The 22093-nt window shown below is 39.2% G+C and overlaps 1 protein-coding gene across 7 annotated transcripts in view; it reads right to left on the bottom strand.

The window, feature by feature from the left end:
• GALNT9 (polypeptide N-acetylgalactosaminyltransferase 9) overlaps positions 231–22093 on the bottom strand; it is a 375903-nt gene continuing 354040 nt past the window's right edge. For all 7 annotated transcript variants that reach the window (XM_021412958.1, XM_021412960.1, XM_021412961.1 and 4 more), the window contains 5 exons: positions 21024–21209; positions 17488–17625; positions 14747–14842; positions 7020–7187; positions 231–6038 (listed from right to left, as the gene is read on the bottom strand). In XM_021412958.1, the coding sequence (XP_021268633.1) occupies positions 5892–6038; positions 7020–7187; positions 14747–14842; positions 17488–17625; positions 21024–21209 (735 nt within the window). In that variant the 3' untranslated portion in view covers positions 231–5891. The remainder of the gene's footprint in view (positions 6039–7019; positions 7188–14746; positions 14843–17487; positions 17626–21023; positions 21210–22093) is intronic.

Here is a 22093-nt window from a genome sequence, read left to right as displayed (position 1 = left end):
CTCGACTCCTTTCAGAGTTTGCCATCTGCTGCACAGGGTGCTGTGCTCATCTCAAAAATGGGCTGACAACCTTTCAGAACACATTACATACAATTTACACTTTAAAATGTATGTATATTATTTGCTTTCCTAGTTTCATTTTGTGTGACAACCTTGAATTTCAAAACAAGGTGTCTAGATGTACACTAATAAAAAATGCTCTTGTCAGCAGTAAAATGCATAGTAATTTATTGACTTTTTGCGTGTAAATACAAATTGATTTGATGATGTGCCACATAATGAAAAATTATTTGCAGTCACAACTTGCCTTCTGGTTGGTGCATTATTTTTTTAACTTTTTACAATGAGTTTAAAACTGGCCAATACTTTTTGATGGCCAATAGAAAATTGCAGCCCTATGAAATGTAATAAGTGCTTCTACAAGTCTCTGAAGCACAATCTTCATTCAGAAATTCTGTTCTTTGAAATCAGGCTGGCATGCATTCCTTCACTGAGATGTTTCTAAGTAAATATTTTTGGGCAAAGAAAACATTGTTTTTATTTAGGGCAATCCATGAGGACAATAGTTACATATTAGTAATGTTTTTAAATAAGTCAATATATTTTGTGAAACCATTCTAATATCAGTTACAATGTATTAGAGAGGTTCATTGTAAATCTTTTATGTGAGGCCATCCATGGCTGGTGCATTGTAGAGACAGCTAAAATCTTCACATGGCGTATTCCAGATATTCTAAAGGACAAGATAGTTTCAGCAGTTACCAGAGTAAAACAGGGAGATTGTTAAGAGAGAACCTGAAGGTAATTTATTACATTTGTGTAGAGATGTAAATATTGCTGTGCTTTGTGCCAGATTCACTGAGAACTATTAGCTGTGTCCTTGCAGTACTGACTCCTTGAGTTCCCTTATTTCACTAAGTAAGCAGACTCCATCTCTAGGAGGAAACAGTCAGTGCATTAGGGGTTGATGAATATCCATGTTACAGCACAGGTAATGCATGATGTGCATGCTTCAGTAGATTATGGCCAATTAATTGATTTTTCCATGTATCCAATGATTACAGCTGTCACCTTAAGTCCACTAATGTCACCAAAAAAATAAATAAATGTTGTCTGCAAAATAAGATCTAGAGGTATACGCTACTCTGGTCTCTTAAATTGGTATTCTTAGTGAAGGAATTCAAAACTGTATAAAGTTTGTGGTTCCTTCCTGAGCGAAGGTAACATTAGGTTTGTTTTTGTGACATTCATATTTAGAGATGTGTGAAGACGTGATCCTCCCATGGTTTCTATCCATGTTGTTAGCTAGTTCCTCCAATTTGCAATACCATCTTTTGTCTGTAGCATGACCTCAGGACTGTCTGTGTTAGTGCTAAGTAGCTGTTAGTCAAAATAGCAGCGGTCAAAAATAGAACTCGTTTGTTAGAACCATTTTCAACTGAGGGAATTCTGACAGTTGTTCTTCCTCACAAAGGCTTTCACCTAACAAACAAACAAACAAAAAACAAAGAAGCAAACAAAACCACAAAAGAACCCAAAGGTTTTTGTGTCCTGCCTGAATAGTAATATGCCATACTCTCCCTGAACTGCAACTTTTGTTGAATTTCTTACAGTGGAACTCATTTTGTCCCCAAACAGGCTGTAATATGCTTTGTTATGGCTGCTAATGAATCGATTCAACTGAATGCTGGATACTGAAGGAAGGTGTAATTGATCTGAAGAACAGATTAGGACTGGTGCTATTTTATTCATTCTTATTACATATGGCCTAAGCATTTAAAATTTCAGCTGTCCTATGTCAGATAGATGACGCCCCTTGTCACACAGCACATGAGGTTTTCATCTGCTAGAACAGTTTTTATAAAGAAGCAGGCTGATAAAAAGAGATCCAAACAGTTTCCAGAGGACTAGGAGGGCTCGATGTTCAGACATGCCAAGCTCCAAGTCATTCATTAAGCTGAGATAGATAGTTCAACACTTCCAGAGTATACATGAAGAACTGCCTTAGTCTTCGCATTTTTGTCTGTGGAACCTGTTCTTAGCTTTTGGGATGTGGGACAGTCCTGAAGAGTTCTCATGCCTCATGGAGGAGTACACCATTTATGTAATTCCAGTGCAATCAATCAAGTCCTTCAGTAACACCTTCTTAAAAAAATTCTTCCTTCCCTTAGCTCCTTCCACTGGAGGTGAGCATGCCTCAAGAACCACTAAGCCGATAAAGCTAGTGAACAAGTCTGGCTAAGGAACAAATGGCTTTATTCAAGCCAAGAATAAATTCAGCTTGGAAGACAGTTTATAGCTCTCAAAGGAGAGAGTTCTGTATGGTTTTTTTTCCATGCAGGACTTGAGCTCGTTTTTAAGAGATCTTGACATGCTTACAGAAGTATCATTTGGCATGCTTGCCTATGATATGAGTGTACCAGACCTGATGTTCCTTCTTGCCTTCTATTCCTCTTTCCCAGGACCTAGTATTTAACTCCAAAATCTCTTAAACAAAAAAGACATTGAAAACTCTATTCTCATCTGAATTTCCTCTACAAGGCATTAAACACTTTTGAGATTATCTGCACTGCAGGAAACATGACTGAAAATTTGAAACAACATGAAGCAGGACTTTGGATTACACTACGGGTGAATTACTGACAACAGACCCATAGACTTTGGTTAAAACAGATAATACTCAAGCCTTTTTTATTATTATTATTCCTTTTATGAGAGAATATTTAAGACTCTCTCACATGCAGATTTACCATGTTAATACCACAGTCAAAGCAGTGGTTCAGACAGATAAAGACCAAAGTAAAAAGAACACAACAGACGTATTTCTTAAATATAAGAAATTGTTTCATTAAGTCTTAAAAAAAACCACCCTGACAATCACAGAGAAAACCAACCTCACCTTTAAGTTATTTGAATGCCTTTATGTTATTCCGTAAATCTCAGAGCCATTTAACTATCACAGAAATGTGCCTTCTTTCTCATACTGAAGTGGTTGTTGCAGGCTTTCTGCTATGCGTGACTTCTGCGCTTAAAGCTTACCAGGACTGACCCTTGGTGAGACCACGTGGGCACATTCAAGTGCTTTGCACTGAGTACTGAAAATGTGCAGCCATGTAATTCCCAGGACAGCCAATTCATGTCCATTATGGTGGTGTGGTAATGAAAGGTGGTAAGTTTTGCTCAAAATCTTTGACAGTAAAAGCACATCTATCTGGTCTCAGCTTCAAAGCTTCTAAACAGCAAATGCAACATTTTTTTTTAGGACAGTAGATTTGGTATTTCTCCTTTCTCATTTACAAAGGGTTGAAAAGCTTGCTGCTCCATTGCTAACCAAGGATCAAGGCTAGACTGATGAATTAAGACAGGAAAAAACACGTGGCATATTAGCTTCTGTTGGGTGCAGTAACTTTATACTCATACTAGTGAGGCATTCGGCTGTGACACTGACATGTAACTATTTTCACCTTTGAGCCACCTTCATAGTTAGCTGTATTTAACTGAAAAGACTACAAAAGGTGTGAACGACTTGTGACTTTACTCCCCCCAGAACTCACCAGGTAAAAGTAACTTTCCCTTCTGTCTTCCTGCCTCCCTCAGCCATGCCATAAAACTCTGTTAGAATAAACAAAAGAAGGAATAAAAGTTTCATACAATTTCCCTCTTTTAAATTGTATCTGAGAGAAGATGAAAAGTCACGTACGAATAGAATTCCCATACAAAGAATTCAACACCTGCCTTGTAGATAACTGTTCTTTTAAATTGTCTAGTAGGTTAACGTAATGAGGTTAAACGCAGGGCAACCGTTCCCAATCTATATTTAGCCTGAAGCTTCCTACCTCTGTTTCAGACCTGCAGGAAGGATTGAGTACCGAGCCCATCCATGATATTTTTTAATGTAATGCCTGATTAATTCAAGATGTTACCTCTCCCTGCAGGTCTTATTACACTGTTCTAGAGGTCAAGGAACCATAAACACAGAATTTTAACCATTTTTACATTAGAATCTCACCCACAATTATTCTTTTGTATATATTCATGCATAACCTGGTGCATGTGACATAAATAAAGATTAGCTATTAGCCACCCTCCAAAAAAAATCCAGACTTTGTATTACATACTGTACACACAACTGCAAAAATAAAATTGGGGCAAAATATAGTGATGTGCTCTCTGGATGCCAACCAAGAGTTGACAACAACTGATGGAATTTGCATGTTAAAAGTAAATATTTTATTACACACCATGCCCTTGAAAAATTAACTTTGTTTCCATTTTATTTTGTTCAGCATGCCTTGAAATAGGAACGGCAAAAGCTCTTCAAGAAACAGATCACCAAGATTTATGGTACTGCAGTGTCTGCAATTACCTATTTTCCTAGCTCAGTAAAACAAAACAAAACCTTTTTTAAAAGTACTATAAAATATTAAACAACAAAGTTAAGATACTGTCTCTGTCTCTCATTCAGTATGACTGAATTTACTGCAGTGAAGCCATCTGCCGTGGACCCGCACCCAAAGCCTGATGACCTTGGCAGTGGTCATCAGCTCTGATAGCCTCCTGGATAAGGCTCTGCCATTGTTTCTGGCTGCCTGTGCACAGACACTACAGGAGCCACTGGATACATTATTAAATTCAGGTTCACAAATATGCTGTCACCAGGTCAACTACAGTAAAATATCTATATTTCAGAGTAACATTTCTTATGTATGCTGCCTAGTTCTCTCCTGCTCCAACTTCTTCTCTTAGCACTAGGCTACTGTTTTCAAATGCTGAAAAGCCTTTGTTGGTTTGTTCAGGAAATTTGTCTAGACAGTGCTCACAAAGCATGTTTGCTCACATTTGACATTTTCACAAGATGGGCAACAAAATGGAAGGCTCCAATTGCTAAATTCCACAGATGGCAACAAAGTCACCTTATTTGCAGAAGTAAAGGTCAGCCAGCGCTCCCTGCCTCCGGCTCCAGGCGGTCGCTGGAACAACACCAAGTGCACCTGCAGGCACAGCCCTGCAGGATGGGAGCCCTGAACTTGTACTTGGGGCTTGAAGGCCAACAGAGGCCTCTTGAAATCCACTCACCTACTAGGACATTTACTGCCTCAAAAGAGTTAAATATGCAAGTGCTATATTGTGACGCTTTTACAGTCAAGAAATGTAAAATGTGGCAATACAATGGAACATGTGGTTATTTTACCTATTCAACGTTTATCTGCATCTATAGAAGAGGTCTCTAAAATGCTGCCTTTGAGCAGCTTGAAGGTTGAGAACCACCTGTAAACATATGCAGAGCAGTCTCTTTCTAGAGATAGAGACTCCTAAACAATCAACCTTGAAATTTATCATATATTGTATTATGTTTTCCAGTGTTATTTACAGGTCTTCGTTTTAGTACAATGAGCCAGACATGCTGAAAAGGTAGGATTTTTCCAGTCCTCTTGTATACGAAGTACAATAAAAAAGGCACATGATTATTCACCATAGGATTTGTGCACCAGTCAATAACTTAAAGCTAAAAAGCTACCCAACGGAGAACTCTCTTTATGAGGCAGTATTGGGATCTCTCCTTTGAACTCATAGAAACATGTCTGTTATTTCTCCTAGGAGAGCTTAGGAACACACTTTTCTGTGCTTTCTGATCTTCCCAAGATTTCCAAATAAACAGAAAACTCTTCTTAAGCTTCCCAGGTCATCTACTGTAGCAAGAAATAGTCAAATAGAGCGTGTATGTATTTACTTTTTTTTTTCTTTTTTTCCCTCCATTGAATGCCCAACTATGGAGGACTCTTTAGATCAAGTCCTGTTCAAACTATTTTGCTTTAAGACAAATGCCTTGTAAGATATGGCACACTGAGCAATGGACAACGGCAGGAGAAGCAGCCTCTCAGCCCCAGCGATCAATGTCGGCCGTGTTTTATCCAGTTTCTAATCATCCATTTTTGCCCCGAGCACCTTTGTACAACTAATCTGAGCCCAAAATTTGCATCCTTTGACATTTCCACTTCTAGACAACGGCCAGTGTCTCTGCTGATGATTGGACCATTCTGAAAGAAAGAAAAGTAGGGTTAGAAGAAGGAGCAAAAAAATGTCAGAAAGACTTGGAGAAAAAAAGTGCTAGATCTGTAAATTCCCAGAAAGCACTGTGAAATGCCTGGAAAGTTCTCTATAGTTCAAGAGATACAAATCCCCAAAAAGTGCTAGAAATTCCTAAGAAGAAGGACATAATTCACACAGAGTGCTAAAAAAAAAATCCGTGAGAACTCTAGATTTAGGAATTCCTAGAAAATTCTGAAGAAATTGCTAGAAAATCTCTAAAAAGTACAAGAGAACCTCTGTGGACCCCAAGAGGCAGAAATCCCAGAATTCCTTCAAAAGTGTTAGAAATTAATTGAGATCTCTAGATCTAAAAAGTCCCAGAAAGATTATAGAAAAAGTTCTAGAAAGTTCTAGAACGAAGAATTCCTGGACAATAAAAAAATTATAAACCTGTTATTGAAAGTTACTGGTGATATCTATAGCATTCCAGAAAAGCACAAGGGGGGCTCCTCCAAAGCTCAAATGAAATTTGCTAGAATGCATGGAGGTGCAGGGGTGAGGGAATCCTATAAAGTGCATCCGAAAATTCTTCAAAAGCAAAAGGAGGAATTCCCATAGATCATAAAGGGTGGGTGGGTTTGTGTCCCTGAAAGAGCAGAGGGGAAGATTAATAAAAAGGATAAGTGGATATTCCTGGCAAGCAGACCCCAAAACGCCTCAAAATAATACAAGAACATTTCTGGAAAGCGCATGGTGTGAGACATGCCTGGAAAGCAGATCAGACTATTTCTGGAAGGCATAAAGTGGAGGATTCTTAGAAAACAATCAGAGATTTTCCAGAAGAAGTTTACATGGGGGAAATCCTAGAAAGCATCAGGGAGGATTCCTAGAGTAGTCCTCTAAAGACCTTCTTGATCTTCATTAAATATCCTCCAGGTCACTATTTCTCTCCAGTTCCTCTCTGCGTGGCTCTCTGAGCTGTTCCGCACCTGTGTAAAATCCCAGAACCTCTGTGCTGGTCTCAGGACATCTTCACACTTCTTCAGAGTCGGCGTCCTGCCCTTCCCATCGTCAATGAGGCATTTGGAGTCAGGCAGGAAGGCCGTGGAGCCCAGCGGCCCCAGCTGCAGGACACCATCAGAGCTGTAGCGAACGAGCTGGGGAGAAAAGGAAAGGGAAGAATTTCACCGTGGCCCCATGGCCCCAGCCATGAGACACCAGGCCAGCCGGCAGCTGCGGTCCTTTGTTGTGCTGCGGGTCAGGCCCTTCCCATTCCAGCACATCCTGCTCAAGGGCAGAGTTTGAGAACCTTGGTTTAGCAACCCGAGGTCTCTCATAGGACACAGTATGCTCCCCACCATTCCCAGCCCAATATTGCGTGCAAAAGGGCAATCAAGAAGATGAAGTAATCAATATGTAAATCATACCCACTCAGCAGGAATTGATGGAACAAGGACGCGATGTCAATTTGCTGTGCAGTTTGCTCTTAAGAGCTCTGTTAGAGGCTATCGATAGCAACAGCTCTAATTAGTTTTTGTAAATAAACGTTACTGAAAAAATCTAGTATCCAAAAATATAAGAGAAGAAAAAAAAAAGAAATCATGAGGGAAATAACAAATTTGCTAACATATTCTTCAGGTCAACATAATAACATACTGAAGAACGGCACTGATAATTCAGTTTTTTGTGAGGCTTAACTGTTCTGAAATTTAGTGATGTGATAAATGCTACTGGCAGTAAATATGCTTCAGGTGACAGCCAGTTATTATTTTGGAGTATTTTTTGGCTTTTAATAAGGATAACAGTTTTAGCGAGCAGTAGCGGTTTAACATGTACAACACAATCAGTCATCAATTTTTATAAAGCAGGGGTCATTGTAACCTTTATTCCATTTAAGTGATGATTTCGCTTGTCTCACGTCATTCACAATAAAATGGCCCTCAAGAAAAGAAAATCTGTATGTAGGAGAGGTGAAAAATCGGCTTCTTGGGATCTCAGAACACCAGAATATATTTTATTGCATTAATATTGAACAAAGGAAAAATACTGGAGGACAAAGAAAATATTTGTAGGTGGCTCCCATCAAGCAGGACTAATTGTCACAATGCAAATTTGTGATGGAAGAGAACTGCTCTCTGTGTTCACAGCAGGCTGCAGGTGCAAGGAACGGGTGGCTGCCCATTCGCCTTCCTTGATGAAGGATGGCTGATTCCAAACCCTCTGTGCCGGCTCCCTGAGACATGATTTCCCTCTCCTACAGAGTGTTGTTTTATTCTGTATCCTGTTAAAGCCTCAAAGGCCTTAGAGCGAGTTTAGGGCGTTCATTTAGTGGGAAGAAAGGCTGTATCAACTGGCTGGTACATAACACTGAGATAACTATGATGGAGTCCTCATTTATACATTGCAGACATCAAACCCTTCGTTACTGCTACTCTCCAGACAGTTGAGGGAGAGTCTGCTGAGGGTGATTCCAGAGAGAGAATGCATGATGTTAATTTGCAGCAGACCAGTGCATTCCTTCCTGCGCTCTCCATTCTCCAGCTCACGCAGCCAGAAATGCAGCTGGAAATACATTTCTCTAATTTATAGATACCTCTTCCCTCCAATAAATGTTCAGCATAGTTCTGTTATGTGCAGGTGTGTTGCAGCAGAATGATGCTCTCATCAGTCTGAAGTATCTACTTCTCATTTCTGCGTGTCAATCCAGAGGCATTCTACCAGCACAATATTTTGCCCTATGAGTACTGAAGTGCAGCGCCCAGCGGCCAAAAGGCTGCGCAATGGAGTCAGTGCCATGGCTGGGGTGTTGTGAGGCAGGTGCTGCCGTGTAAAGATTGGAGCTGCTGGAGAAGCACAATTATCACCTGGGAAATTCACTGCCTGCCTCATCTTATTGCTGTTATGCGGCTGGAATTGCTTAACAGGAAAGGGAAGGCAGGTCAGAAATGCCTGGCACTTATTGGATGCTACTGGCCAGTGCATGAGACATCATTAAGAGTCAATCAAAAAAACCTGAATTAGAGTCTAGCTTTCTGCACCCATCCTTATTAACCTCAGAAGAACCATGCGGTGAATAATCATATCTTTCTGCTGGTAAAAAAGCCCCGTCTGCTCGCTCCCAAACCAAATGTCCTCTGACAGAGTATGTGCTCATTTTCTCCACCTGCCACTTCTGTTCAGAGCATCCGTGTGAAGCGCAGGGTTAGGGCAGAGCCCACATCAGAGGGAGCACAGGGATAACCACGGGAAGATTCTTCTTGGCATGAACAATGGCATTAGTTGGGGCCCCGTCTCTGCACACTGAATCAAGACACTTGTTTTTTTCTGCCTACAAGGGTATTGGGGACATATGCAAAAGAAGCTCAAGCAAGCAAAGTGATTCAAAATACAAATGGACTGCTGACTCTGACATGTGAACTTGTTTTTTTCCCATATAAAGGAGAAAAAAAATCCCACATTCCTGTTGTTAAGTAGAAACTGTCTATTTCACACTTCTAATAACCAATGAGTACTCTGCAGAGTTCAAATGAACTGCAGGCATTGCTGAAAACTACACTCGCTAGGAAATGTGTTCATCTTGCTGTCTTCATTATACATCTCTGGGTCTAAAAATACCACTGATCAACCTGCTTGGCTTTGCCTTACCTAAATAATCGGGACCACCATTCATATTGGGCGACCTGCTCTGTCAGATCCATTTCCCTCGTGGTTTTCTCTTCAGATATTAAAATGGTCTAAAATATTCTTTGTCTTTGGAATCTCTACAGCCAGAGTTTCATTCCTCTGCATCACAGCAGCCATGTACTTTGGAAAGGCAGGGTTGTAAAGAAGCTGTCAATGCAGAAACTACTGTTGCTGCTTGAGCCCTGGAAGTGGAAGATACAGTAACTGTGCTCCACTGTCTCCAGTATTAAAAGTGGCAGTTGTGTGACAGCTCAGCAGAATAAAAGATGGCTTGGCACAGGAAATGGATATCTATACAGCAATGAGACAAACGGAATAGCATCAGCTTAATTTTCCTGAATCTGTACTTTCTGCTGAGAGTTCCAAAAGTTATAAAAACTTAGGCTCATCTGAAATGAAATAAAGCAAAATTCTGAAAGCACATACAAACCATCATGTCAATTCAGACCTTATTATGTAGTAAAATTTTAGTGCCTGCTTCTGCAAAACCAGATCTGAAATTAAGGTTCATCAAAGTTCAAATTAAGATTCATTATATGATTAATAATGTCTCCCTCCAAAGACTTGATATCATCACTTCATAGAGATGATATAAACTGCACAAATACACTAAGCATTAAAGTAAGTTGCTTAGTACTGAAGACTAGCAAAGAGGAACTGGAATACAGAATCAATGAAATAATGAAAATTACAGTTGCTGTGTTCAAGTTCAATCTCAAGTGTCACTTCCATGCTGAAAATGAAATGACAACCTCTGCATTTGCATTAGAACTGTGGGCGTGATGCATCATGCCAAATCCATTCCCTGTCAGCCAGAATCAAATGGCAGCCCCCCTTTATCAAGGCATATTCAAACCCAGTGAAAACAAACAAACAAAACCCCTGTACACAAATGCTGATGTGCTGCGAGCCTCACATACCCACACATTCCCAAGCTGCAGAACAGGAACGCTTCTTCTTAATGCCCATGTGATGATGGACCTTTGCTCAGTTTCTCTCTTTTGCCTGAGAAGAACACAAGGACCTCACATACTGAAGCTGAGCTGTGTTCACTGCTCCAGGCTCTAATCCTGATGCTATCTGCTGTGCCTACGATAACACAGGACATTTTTCCTTTCTATTTTCAGAAATCTGAGCAGAATGGAAGAGATGTCAAGGGCTGTTTACCAAAGTCACTACATCTGATGAAAAAAATAGCAGGCAGTGATGCTTATGGAAGGTGGTCCTCGGGAGCATAATCTGATAGGTAAATGTCAGCTTTTAATTGAAGGATTTGACTTCAGAGAACCCATCCCTGCCGATTTCTAATCAAGTGAAAAAAGTACAAATCAGCAGGTAACTTTGGAGGAGACACACAGATGAGTGCAGGTAGTTTCCACAGGAGATGTAACTCCTCGCTCGCGTTCCCCCAGCAAAACAAAATCTTTAACAGCCTCTCAGCTCTGCAGGTTAAGGTGAGCTGTAAGCTGACATTAATGAAACAGACCCTGAAATGTCTTAAACATCCAGAATGCTCGTCGCAACAAAAAGTTGCCAAACACACTGCTTCTTTGACAGAACGCCACCCATTGCTTCTGTTGGGAAATTTCCTTTCCATCCATTGCCCTGCTCTGAGCAATCAGATGTGCTATCCAGTGTGCTATGGAACAACATAGCTCTGCCTGGAAAAACGTTAAAAATCTGTCCTCAAGCAACAGTTTAAGAGAGGCCTTTCATCTGCTTTTATTCCATCTGTTTGTGTAGCTGCGAGCTCCAGGAATCCGAGCGTGGAGATCTCTGTCCCTTCTGCTTGATCTCAGCACCAGGAGTGCTCAGCGCCACGGCCGCTGTGCCGGTGTGAAAGGGAGGGGAGTGCAGGAGGGAGGGAGGGAGCCAGGGCCCTGCCATCCAGGATGCTGTTTGGTTCAGTTCTCCTCTTTCACATGCTGTGTGATCAGCTCCACATCACAGCATTCAAGACAGACTCGGAGACAGTGAACATTTCCACCGAGGCCGTAGAATTGCTCTCATATGGCTCAACACCTGTGTGCCACTTTTGGGGTTGTTCCTTTTTCCTTTTCATTTTTTTTTTTTTTTTAAACAAAAGGTGCTGTAGACCCAATGTGCATTACAGGTGATTGCATATGACAAGCCACTTCAGTTCCCCCAGTATACTCCACTTTTTTTCCTATTTCTCTAGCTGCGGATGGTGTTTCCCATTGCTCTTTCAGGAGCGTTTGCAACTCTTTTTTTCCTGTGAGGGATTAGACTCCAACTTCACATCCCGTGAACACATATCAAAATGGCAATACTCCTCTGTAAAGTGAGTTCTGAAATCAACTTAGGCCCATGCAAAACCTTGTTTAGATATTCCTAACTGCTGGCTTACACTGATTTAGCTTGAGTCAAATTCATGATGTTAAATTGATGTGAATGCAAGCTAAACGCATTCAAGGGTATCCACAAAAGACGTAATCCCAGTTTGAATAAAGTAATTTAGAAGCTGATTTAAGTTGAAAATGTGTGAACTATGGTGGTAAAAACCTGATCTTGAGAAGACGCATAGGGAAAGGTATTTTGTTCGTAGAGCAGTAACTGGGGCATGGCTTTCTTTTTCACTTGTATTGCAGGACACACCATTCAAAGGTGTGCAATATGCATGGAAAATAGGAAGTTAAGAAGTAGAAGCAAAGAACAACATATCACAGAATGAACAGTAACCTTATGCCTATCTCAGCTTTCTTTAAACACTTGACTGACTTCTGTTGGTTTCAGTGTATACTCAGATCACTGCTTATTTGCTTGTCAGATTTGAAGAGCATCAAAAAAGAAACCAGATTGTATCTGAATACTGAGTTTTCAAACCAGTCGGACACACCTCAAGCACCAGTGATGACCTAAACTGGTGAAAATGAGCACCGTGTTAATATTCATTTATATTCAGCAGGCACGTACAACTAAGCCAAATCTCAACTCAGCAGGGGTATTTTATGCCCTCTGCTTGCAATGAAAAATGTCAGAAACTGAAAGCTAAACATAACAGACAACTATGCTCACCCAAGGATGATTATAAGAGGGGCTTTAAAAATGTTTATTTAATATATTAAAAAGCTTGCTGTCAACACCTTTTATGCTATGTGCTTGAATATCCTTGATTAGGGTTTGTGCAGCTGTAGTTCTCATACTGAATTAATTTTGTAAATTGTGATGAGATGATAGAACTTTTCCAGCTGTGTAATCATTAATTATCTTGGCTGCATTTGAGTGGCTCCAACCCATACTTGTCTATGAAATACTCAACTTAGGTAAAACATCACCTTTGCCTTCTGCCCGGTGTTTCTTACTGAGTGAAATGGAAACTGCTGCAGGATGACTTGGTAGATTAACTTACTCATACTTTTGTAATTCTCATGTGCAGAGATTACTTTGGATTTTAAGGGCTTGAGGAGAGTGACTTTCTCTTTCTATGCTTTTATAAAATGCTAGTACAATAGGGCTCTATCTTGTGGCTGTAATTTAAAGTCTTTTTTGAGAATTCCAAATAGGTGAGATATGAGAGACAAGTAGTGGAACTGAGCCAGAAGAGACTGAATGGGTCATCATCCATCTTCAATATTTTGTGCAGTGTATAATTTATGGATTGTTATTTGCACCTGAAAAGAGCTGCCCAGTTTATTTGGCTATTACTTATGGGCAATGACTTGTTCCTTAAGTCTTTCTCCAAAGTGAACTGAAAGCTCGGTTGAAATGAATGAAAGAAACTGGTCAGAGCTGGATGCTGTCTGAGAGGTGAGCTGCTTTAGGCCTCAGAATTTTAAGAATCACATTTAGGTTGCAAAATATGATAATAATCTATTTCATTTTTCCTTTCAGTGCTAGCATGATAATAGATTATTATATGTTGGAAAGGGACTTTTGAGAAAGACTTAAATTTGCAGCCTTCTGGTCAGAATTGGAATGGAGCAAGAGACTCAGCTCCCTGAGTGTCTCGATGTCTCTAACTAGTCTTCTTGGAAAACTCATTTACATCTAATTAAACAATACTATTTTGTTACCTTACTTGGAGGCTGTCCCTTCTGTCTTTACTGTGAAAGCGTCAGTCAGAAGTCCCATAACGATTCTGCTAAGGCTGGACATTTTGTCAGTAGGAATTACTGTCTATCCTCTTTGCTCTAATGAGGTTTGACTCTTAACCAGCTTCCAATTAAGGCAAGATTTACATTTCAAAACTCCTGTTACGCCTCCATGGCAATGTATGAGCCAGGACTCCAAATCAATACACGTATGGGTGAACTTCAGAAAATTCCTAAGTCCACGATAAGGTCAGAGTTTATTTACACATGAGAACATTCATTAATGTAGTTTTGGTTTGGACGGTACTTTAAATGAAAGTAGAATTAGATTTTAGAAGTAGCTCAAGTCCTAGATCTAAATAATAACCAAGTTGTATCTAAAAAACAAGTAATGTTACAATAAAGGAAAGAAGAAATGTCATTTCAAATTCACCAGACATCTGTAAGAAAATAATATTCATAGGGACCTAAAAAACCCCAAATGTTCAATTTTAGAAAAGTATTAATGTAAAAGATATTCTTACTTGCATTCAAAGTTAATGTTAAGTACGTGATTAACTTTTTGCCTACTCAGGGAATCACATCAGCATCCTGCTAAAACATTTCTGCATAGGAACCTACTGGACCAATCAACAGTTAACGTAAAGAGGTACGATTCCTAAAATAAGTCACAATGAGAAGAGCTGCTCATGCAAACAAACAGTCTAAATTCGTTAATCATCAGTGGATCTCTCCATTATTAAAACAAATTACCACGATTTTTCTGTTTTCCTTATTAGCATCTTCAGTGTATAGATTTGCATGTTGTACTATCTGGGAAAGGGCACTCAAAAACACTAGTGGGAAGTCAAAGATTTGCTTTTGCAGCATGAAGATATACCGCCAAACTCAACTTAAACACAATAAATAACTTCTTGTTTCTTCTGAAAATTTCTTAAAGTTACAGGTTTCTCGATAGTTATGGGATGTAAATGATTTACCTGAGAGGACATTCCATGGCATGGATAAAGGATTGCTTTATCATCTTCTTCAGCTCCCTGATCTAAGCAGTAGCCGCTAGCCTTGCTGTTACGCACCTATAACCCAATCAGAAAGAAAACAGTTGTACTAGAAATTGTTCTGTAAGATGCAAGTTCAATCCAGACAAAACTTAGTTGTACTACAAGTACTGACACAAACAGTGGATAAAACTATTCTCCTCTTCTCTGAGGAACACATTCTCCATATATGACAGGACTCCAATAGTGCAGTTGCTCCAGGAAAAGACAGATCATTTGGACAACCTCCCGTCTTTACAAAATTATTAACTTGAGTGAGAGTTTTATCTTCATCAATTACTCAAGGATCAAAACCCCATAAAAAGCACTCTATAAACTCAGGCCAAAATTTGCTCCAAATTACCCTTGTGTAGAAAAAAAAAGTAGACCTTCCATGCTGAAAATGTGACTTTACCAAACAGCAAAGGAACTGCCCAGGATTGAGTTGGCTGTGGCACTCTTTTATTTGCTCCTATTGTGTACGTAAGAACCAAAAGATCATATTAAACAATTTTATTTCAATTAAGAATATAATGTGATTTACATCATTGTGAAAGGATACAGCAATGATTAGCAGCACTGAATGGCTTTAATATATTTTAATATTTTGTTCAGAGAACCAACCAAGTCAAAAATTCATGCATCTCCTCAGAGAAGAAGAGTCCATAAAACTGTGCTGGAACTCCTGTGAAATTACAAGCCTTTCTTTCTCTTCAGGATACAAGCATTATGCACACTTTGGACACAGAAAATTTTCACAGGTCTCTTAAATGAGAAGTTGTTTAAATGGTCATTCTGAAACAGTCAACAGGTTGCTTTGAGTTTAGACTCAACAATTTGTCTGGCCACCCCTACAGTACAGAAATAGCTGCTGCATGATGTGTTGGAAAGTCAGTAAATAATCCTTTATACTATAGTGTACGAACATAACAGGCAATCTGATGGGATAAGGGGGTTCCCTAGCAATTAAATTTCAGGAGGTTTATTTTATGACTCGTGTACTATAAAGGCTAAAGAACATGAAGACAGCTTTATGACACAGCTTTAAAAATGTGAATTGAGTCACTAGGAAATATATTTTTACTACTGTTTCAATATGTTTCATGTCTACTCAATACATTTATTTTCCTTAAAGTCTTGAAAATTCAAACACCTTTTCCTCTAGAAAAATAGGCATAAGAGAAAATATTAATAACAAGCTTGATATCATTTAGGATGAAGCCTCTAGTTTTTTTTTATTATGGGCATGTAAGAAAGAGAACAATTCCAGTTTGGAATTGTTCAATCAAACAATTCCAGAACTCCACTAGCTTCTAGCTCCGCTAGATAGCTTGTGTGGCTCCAATTTATCATAAATGTTAATGAATTGGATACTTGCATCGCTGAACTTTCTGTGTGACTCGAGAACTTTGTATGCGACCACTCAACAGAAACAGACTTATTTTTAGAGCCCAGCTTCCTAACCGTCTGGTGTAATTGACACAGCATTGGCAGTACTGCCAATATTCTTCTCAGTTAGCAGCATTTTCAGAGCTGACAGTTACTAATAGCTCCTGTTGGATTTACTAAATGTCTTTCCTTGGTTACTGCCAGGGATAGTTATACTAGGAAGCACAGTGGTATTATGCAATAAAACTTGCACTTTGTATCAATATCTGAAGGGCCTGACTTATTTTTATATGAAGTCATTTAAATGGGACAGCAAGAAAGGATGTCCATGTCACTGACACGTGTGAAAATTTGTTGCCTAATTCCAGTAGACAACTGAAACAGAATCTTAAAAACACTGTCCTAGAACTTTGTCCCAGTTCACAGACATATAGCAGCCCTTACCTTCCAGGCACATGATAAACTCTTAAAAAATTACAGAAGGCATATCCGACTTTAAGGATCGGGTTAGAGCAGATACAGTGGTTCTGATTGTTTAACAGGTGGAAAAGAAATGACCCAGAAAGCTGAGTTGAACCAAATCACCTACACATCTCCAATGCATTTGGATTCAACATTTTATCAGGGTTAACTAACTTGTCCATTCAGCTATCTCAGAGTAGGTGTTCTCAGGTCTTACTTATTAGTGGTGCACAGGTGGAAATTAAAATACAGATTCTGAGCACAAAACAGCAGAATTATTTTTCTCTAATGGCTTTTTCTGACGAGATGAAAACTTGCCAAGTGGTAGCCTCAACGCCATCTGAACATGCGGCTTTTTATCCCCAAGGAAGAGGATTTGCGAAAATAAATTAATGAAGAGAATATAATCTTTTGAATAGTTTGGCAAAAACCAATATGAGTTTCTTCTTTAACTAAAAATAGTTCCATAAATTCAGCTGTTTTTATTAACTAATTATTTCGGCTGTCTTGACTGCTGATATTTTGTTCATGTCTGTGGTATCCTATTTGGGGAAAAAACATGACCTCAAGTTCATGCTCTCAGAGCTGCTCTATTTTAAAATGAAAGCCAGGGAGATTGCAAATAGTCAGAATTATTTCATCTGACACACCCCAATGGGAGAGACAGCGCCTCTCAAAGCCACGCTTCCTAGTGTTGATTAAAAGTAGGTGAGAGCATTTCTGCTTTGACTACTATTCTGACTTGAAATTGCTTTGTACATCTGGATACCCACCACTAAGATGAAAAGAATTCTCTAATGCAGCCATGGTGTGTTTTCGAAGACATACAGTACCTCTCCATAAGTGACTGTGTTATTATAGACTCTCATTTCAGGATAGACGTTCTCCAAGTACCACTTAAAACTCCGGCACTGCAGTCTCTGTCGTAGAGCTATTCTTTCAGAAACATCTCCAAAATCAACTCCAGGGTTCTACAGAACAGAAAAAGAATAAAGAAATTTCACCACATTGACTTTACAGTTGTTTCTTTTTTTTTTTTTAAACTGAAGCCAAATTGGAGTTCATTTTGTATACCAAGCTGTATTTCCCTCTCTCCTTCCTCTTTTGTAAGTAGCAGCTCATCAAACAGCTGCTGCTGAGAGCAGACAATAAATATTAATGCAAGTCAGTAGAAAAATAAGGATAACGAACAAGCAAAAAAAAAACCCCAAACATAAATCAAAATATAAAAAAAACAATGTGAGTGTTGTTAACATACAGCAATTCTAAATGTTTGCAATCAAACCTGAACTCCTTTGCTTTCAGATTCATAAGGAATTTAGCTGTAATTCTGATCTAAGATATAGCAGCTTGATCATGGTTTAGACTATTAACAGCCTTGGGTATTCACTAATGTAAATGAGAACAGACCTGTTAAAACTTCAAAGCAGAGCTGCTCAAAAAGTAATTAAGCTCCATTAAACATTTGCATAGACCAGCATTCAGTTTTTACTGGAACTGGAGCTCATTCACAGACTTAAGCTATAAAATGCATTTAAACTCAATACTTTCTTTGTAATTCTATTTCAGAATTTAATTCACATTTGACTAAAAAATTCCATAAAAAACATAGGCTGGAAAAAATTCAAATTAGTATGATCAAACTCAGCCATTTCAAAAAGACCACATCAGTTACTGTCTGTAGATACAAACCAGTATAAATCATCACAGTTCAACACCAAGACATTAAGTTACCTCATCTAAAAATCTTTTCTGACACTGAAAGAATTGAATGGTCTGAAACTGGTGGGTTTTGCATGGATCTATCTTAAGTGCCTTGTACAGAAATCTTTCTGGAGGAAATATTTGTTTTACAAATGGTGTCTAATGCAGGGGTACAAGACAGCAGCAAGTCTTAGCTCAGGGTTTATTAGAATCCCCAACAGATGCCTTGTTTTCAGGAGAGAATACAAGTGTAATACTGAACAGGTTTTTCCATTTTCCACATAAAGAGTTTGCTGTGCTCACTGCTGCTTGCTGATGCATACTTTGTCATGAGCTCTCTATGCAGCATCCATTCAAATGAATGTTAATTTATGTTCTACTTCAGGCTAAATGGAAGGAGAGGAATTCTCGGAGGCACTCAGTACAATAAATCATTCAATGTAAGATTTATTTATCATAAAAATTGTTGAGGAATAGATCGTAAACAGCGCATACCAAATATTTGGCAAAGTACAATAACGCTATGCTGACCAGTGGAGGTTACAGGGGCCCTGGGGATAACTCTGCAGATGTGTCCAGCGATCACCCACTAATCAGGTACACATTGTGAACAGACCCTCGATAACTTAGAAGGGAAAAGCTGGTGTGTGTTACAAAAGGGTTAATTTGGTTGGGTTTGGGTAATACAGAACACATGTATTTTACTTGTCTCTCTTCTATTCTGTAATGAAGAAATATAACACCTTGCTCGCTAGGCTATTTCTACAGATCACAAGCGCAGCAAATTGAGCAGCTATGAAAACGCTGCGCCTTGTTCCATACTAGCTGTAGTCATTAAGTAGGGGTTACTGCATGATGGTACAGGAATGAGGTGCCCACACGATTTAGTATGCAGACACATCCTTTTTAACCTGGCAGTAAGGTTTCTACTTCTCTCACAGAAAGTTTTTTCTTATGGCCTTGACCAGTGAAGTACTTAGGTCAACTAGATTGAACACTACAGCAGAATAACTCTGCGAACACTAACATGCTAGCTTCCTTTTCCTGAAAGCTAATGGGGTTATTTTTATGATGTCCATTTTATCAATCAATTTACTTTATGGAAAGTATATTTTAATGTTCAATACTTCTGCTGATTTTATGCCTTTTAATATAGATGTGCCTATTTTTTTTTAAAAACACTGTTGTACGGCTCCGTGCAGAAAACTACATCAATAAGTAATCTCAGAGAGATTAAAGGAAATGATGTTTTGGTGTAAATGCTTATTTATATGTCTTTTATATTCTCAGAGTTCGTTTGCAGAAAGCATCAAGTAAACAAATTTACAAAGATTATTTCTCTTTCACCTTCCTGCTAGAAACTAACCATTTGTTCAAATGGATTCAGGCAGGGCCAAAATGCCCCTAAAAGCTTAGGCAAGCACTGCTTTGTCTTCCTCCTGCTATCACAGAAATGTTGTGTTAGGCAGTATTGCCTTGCTAAGGCAAGGTAATTCTCTGCAATTAGTTCTCATGCCAAAAGTAGCAACCAAAACACACCTTCATAGAGCCCTAACTTTCAACACAACACAGAATGCCCAATACTAAACAGCAGTAATTAAAGTTCAGAGGGGTGTGAACATCTAACATATTCAGGCATCACAGAGAAAAATGAAACATGAAATATTATCTAGTTATCAGAGCACATTTAGGTATTTAGGACAAAACTAAATGTGGTGAAATCTTTGCCAGGACTCCCATGACTCTGATGGATTCTAGGTCATAACTGTGAGTATTCACAACAATACAGCTGGACTGGCATATTTTGCGGTTCAGATAGAAGCATTTCCTCTTTCCATTTACTTCAACCCAATCATCTTTGGCCAAATCTTTCATGAAAGGGTTAACAAAACTATCCTTACTTAAGAAAAGTGTATGCTTCCCCTCAGCTGCTCTCCCCGTGCCCCTTCACATGAATAATTCGGATGCAAATATCACTAAAAGATACAACAGCCGTCAGCTTCCACCTGACTGTGCTATAACACATATCTCTTCTCTTGAAGAATTATGCTCTGTGGAGATGTAGCATGTGATATACTTCCAGAATCAAGTAATAAATTGAACCTACAGTTTATCTAATATTTATATTACATGGATTCCTGGGGGTCCTCACATGCCATTAACAATTCACATGCTCTGTAAGAAGCAGAACGTGTCCACATTGCAACTCTCACCCTGTAGAAAATAAACCTAGTTAATGTGGGATTCTTTTATTGCACACATTGTTTTTTATCCTGGTGAGGTCCACGGAGTCCCATGATGAATCATGATATTTATTTATGGACCTTTCTCTAGTCCTCACTATTGTAGCACATGAACACCTCAAAGTTTAATGGCATCCTAAATTAAGGACTTTCTCTGAGGAAGCACATAAACCTGAAACATCATGCTCCAGTTAAGTTATAAGTCTGTGTCACTGCTCCGGAGCCTACAACAAAACTTACAAGGAAGCAAGTTTATGACAGACTTCTCTGCTCTGAGTGCTCACCAGCACAGAACTCCTCCTCCAACGCTTTGCCCACTGGATACAATTGTAGTAATGTCTGTCCTTCACCTCAAATTACGAAGTAGGAACAACTATGCAGGCTTCTGCCTCTGTTCAGGAGCTGGTGTGGCCCATACTTACTGCCATGGGGATGTTCCATGCCATGTAAACATGGGACTTGAAGTCATCCATCCAGACCTCCGCGGCCCGTAGGGCGTTGCGCTTTGCATAGTAATCGATGTCGTTGTTGTAGGGTTTCTTTGTGCGTTCGATGTGTGCCACACGAGAGCAGGGAAGCACCTCCATACTTCCTCCACATTGCCAGACCTGGGAGAGTTTGAGGAAAAACAATCAGATGATTTTTTTTGTTGTTTTTTTTTGTTTTGTTTTGTTTTGTTTTGTTTGGGTTTTTTTTGCTTTTTAAGTTGATACATCAGCTCCAATTAGGAACACATACAGCGTTCCCTCATTTGAGATGGGTACTACGGAGTAATTCAAAACAATTGCTCTGAGGGTGAAACCCCTCTTCCCCTGCACTGACTATACATGAATGCTGCTGCCTGTGCTGGATACACAGGTTTAGCTGCCATAAATATCCAAGTTCCCCATGTCACTGTTCTTGGAACTATTAGGAAGATGACAAATTACATGGCATTAACCTGTGTCATGTAGACTAATTTAACCTAGTCCTTGCTAGTGAAAATACCTCTGAGCTGAAGAAGATAGATAAAAGGGGCTGAGTGTGGACTATACCAACCAGCCTGGACACCACTGTACCCATACAGTGCCATTTTTTCCTGTTGATTATTTACAGTCTGAACACCACAGTGGGAAACAAAGAGTGCACAGTGGGAAACAAAGACTGCTTCTCAGTCAGTGAGGTTGGAGTCACGCAATGAATACCTAGGGTTCCAGCACTCTCAGGTCTGCACCTGGTATTACAGTCTAACTGAAATAAATAAAATATATTAAAACTTGAAAAATAATGTATTGCTTTCCAAGGCTTCCTTTTACTGAGAGTAAGAACTCATTTCCAGGCCAGATACACTCCAGAACAATTCTAGGGCTATTCCCCCCCCAACCTGCCTTCTCAGGGACAGAGATAAATTGCTTGGGAAGTGGAGATAAAATCGTCTCCTCCAGTTTGTATTTTTTTAATACATTGTTAGATAATACTTATTTGCCGCTTTCTGAGCAGTCCAATAGTAAAT

Source organism: Numida meleagris, chromosome 14, assembly GCF_002078875.1.
Source record: "Numida meleagris isolate 19003 breed g44 Domestic line chromosome 14, NumMel1.0, whole genome shotgun sequence".
NCBI lineage: Eukaryota > Metazoa > Chordata > Aves > Galliformes > Numididae > Numida > Numida meleagris.
The sequence above is the reverse complement of the archived record's forward strand: the minus strand, read 5'-3'. Positions and strand labels throughout refer to the sequence as shown.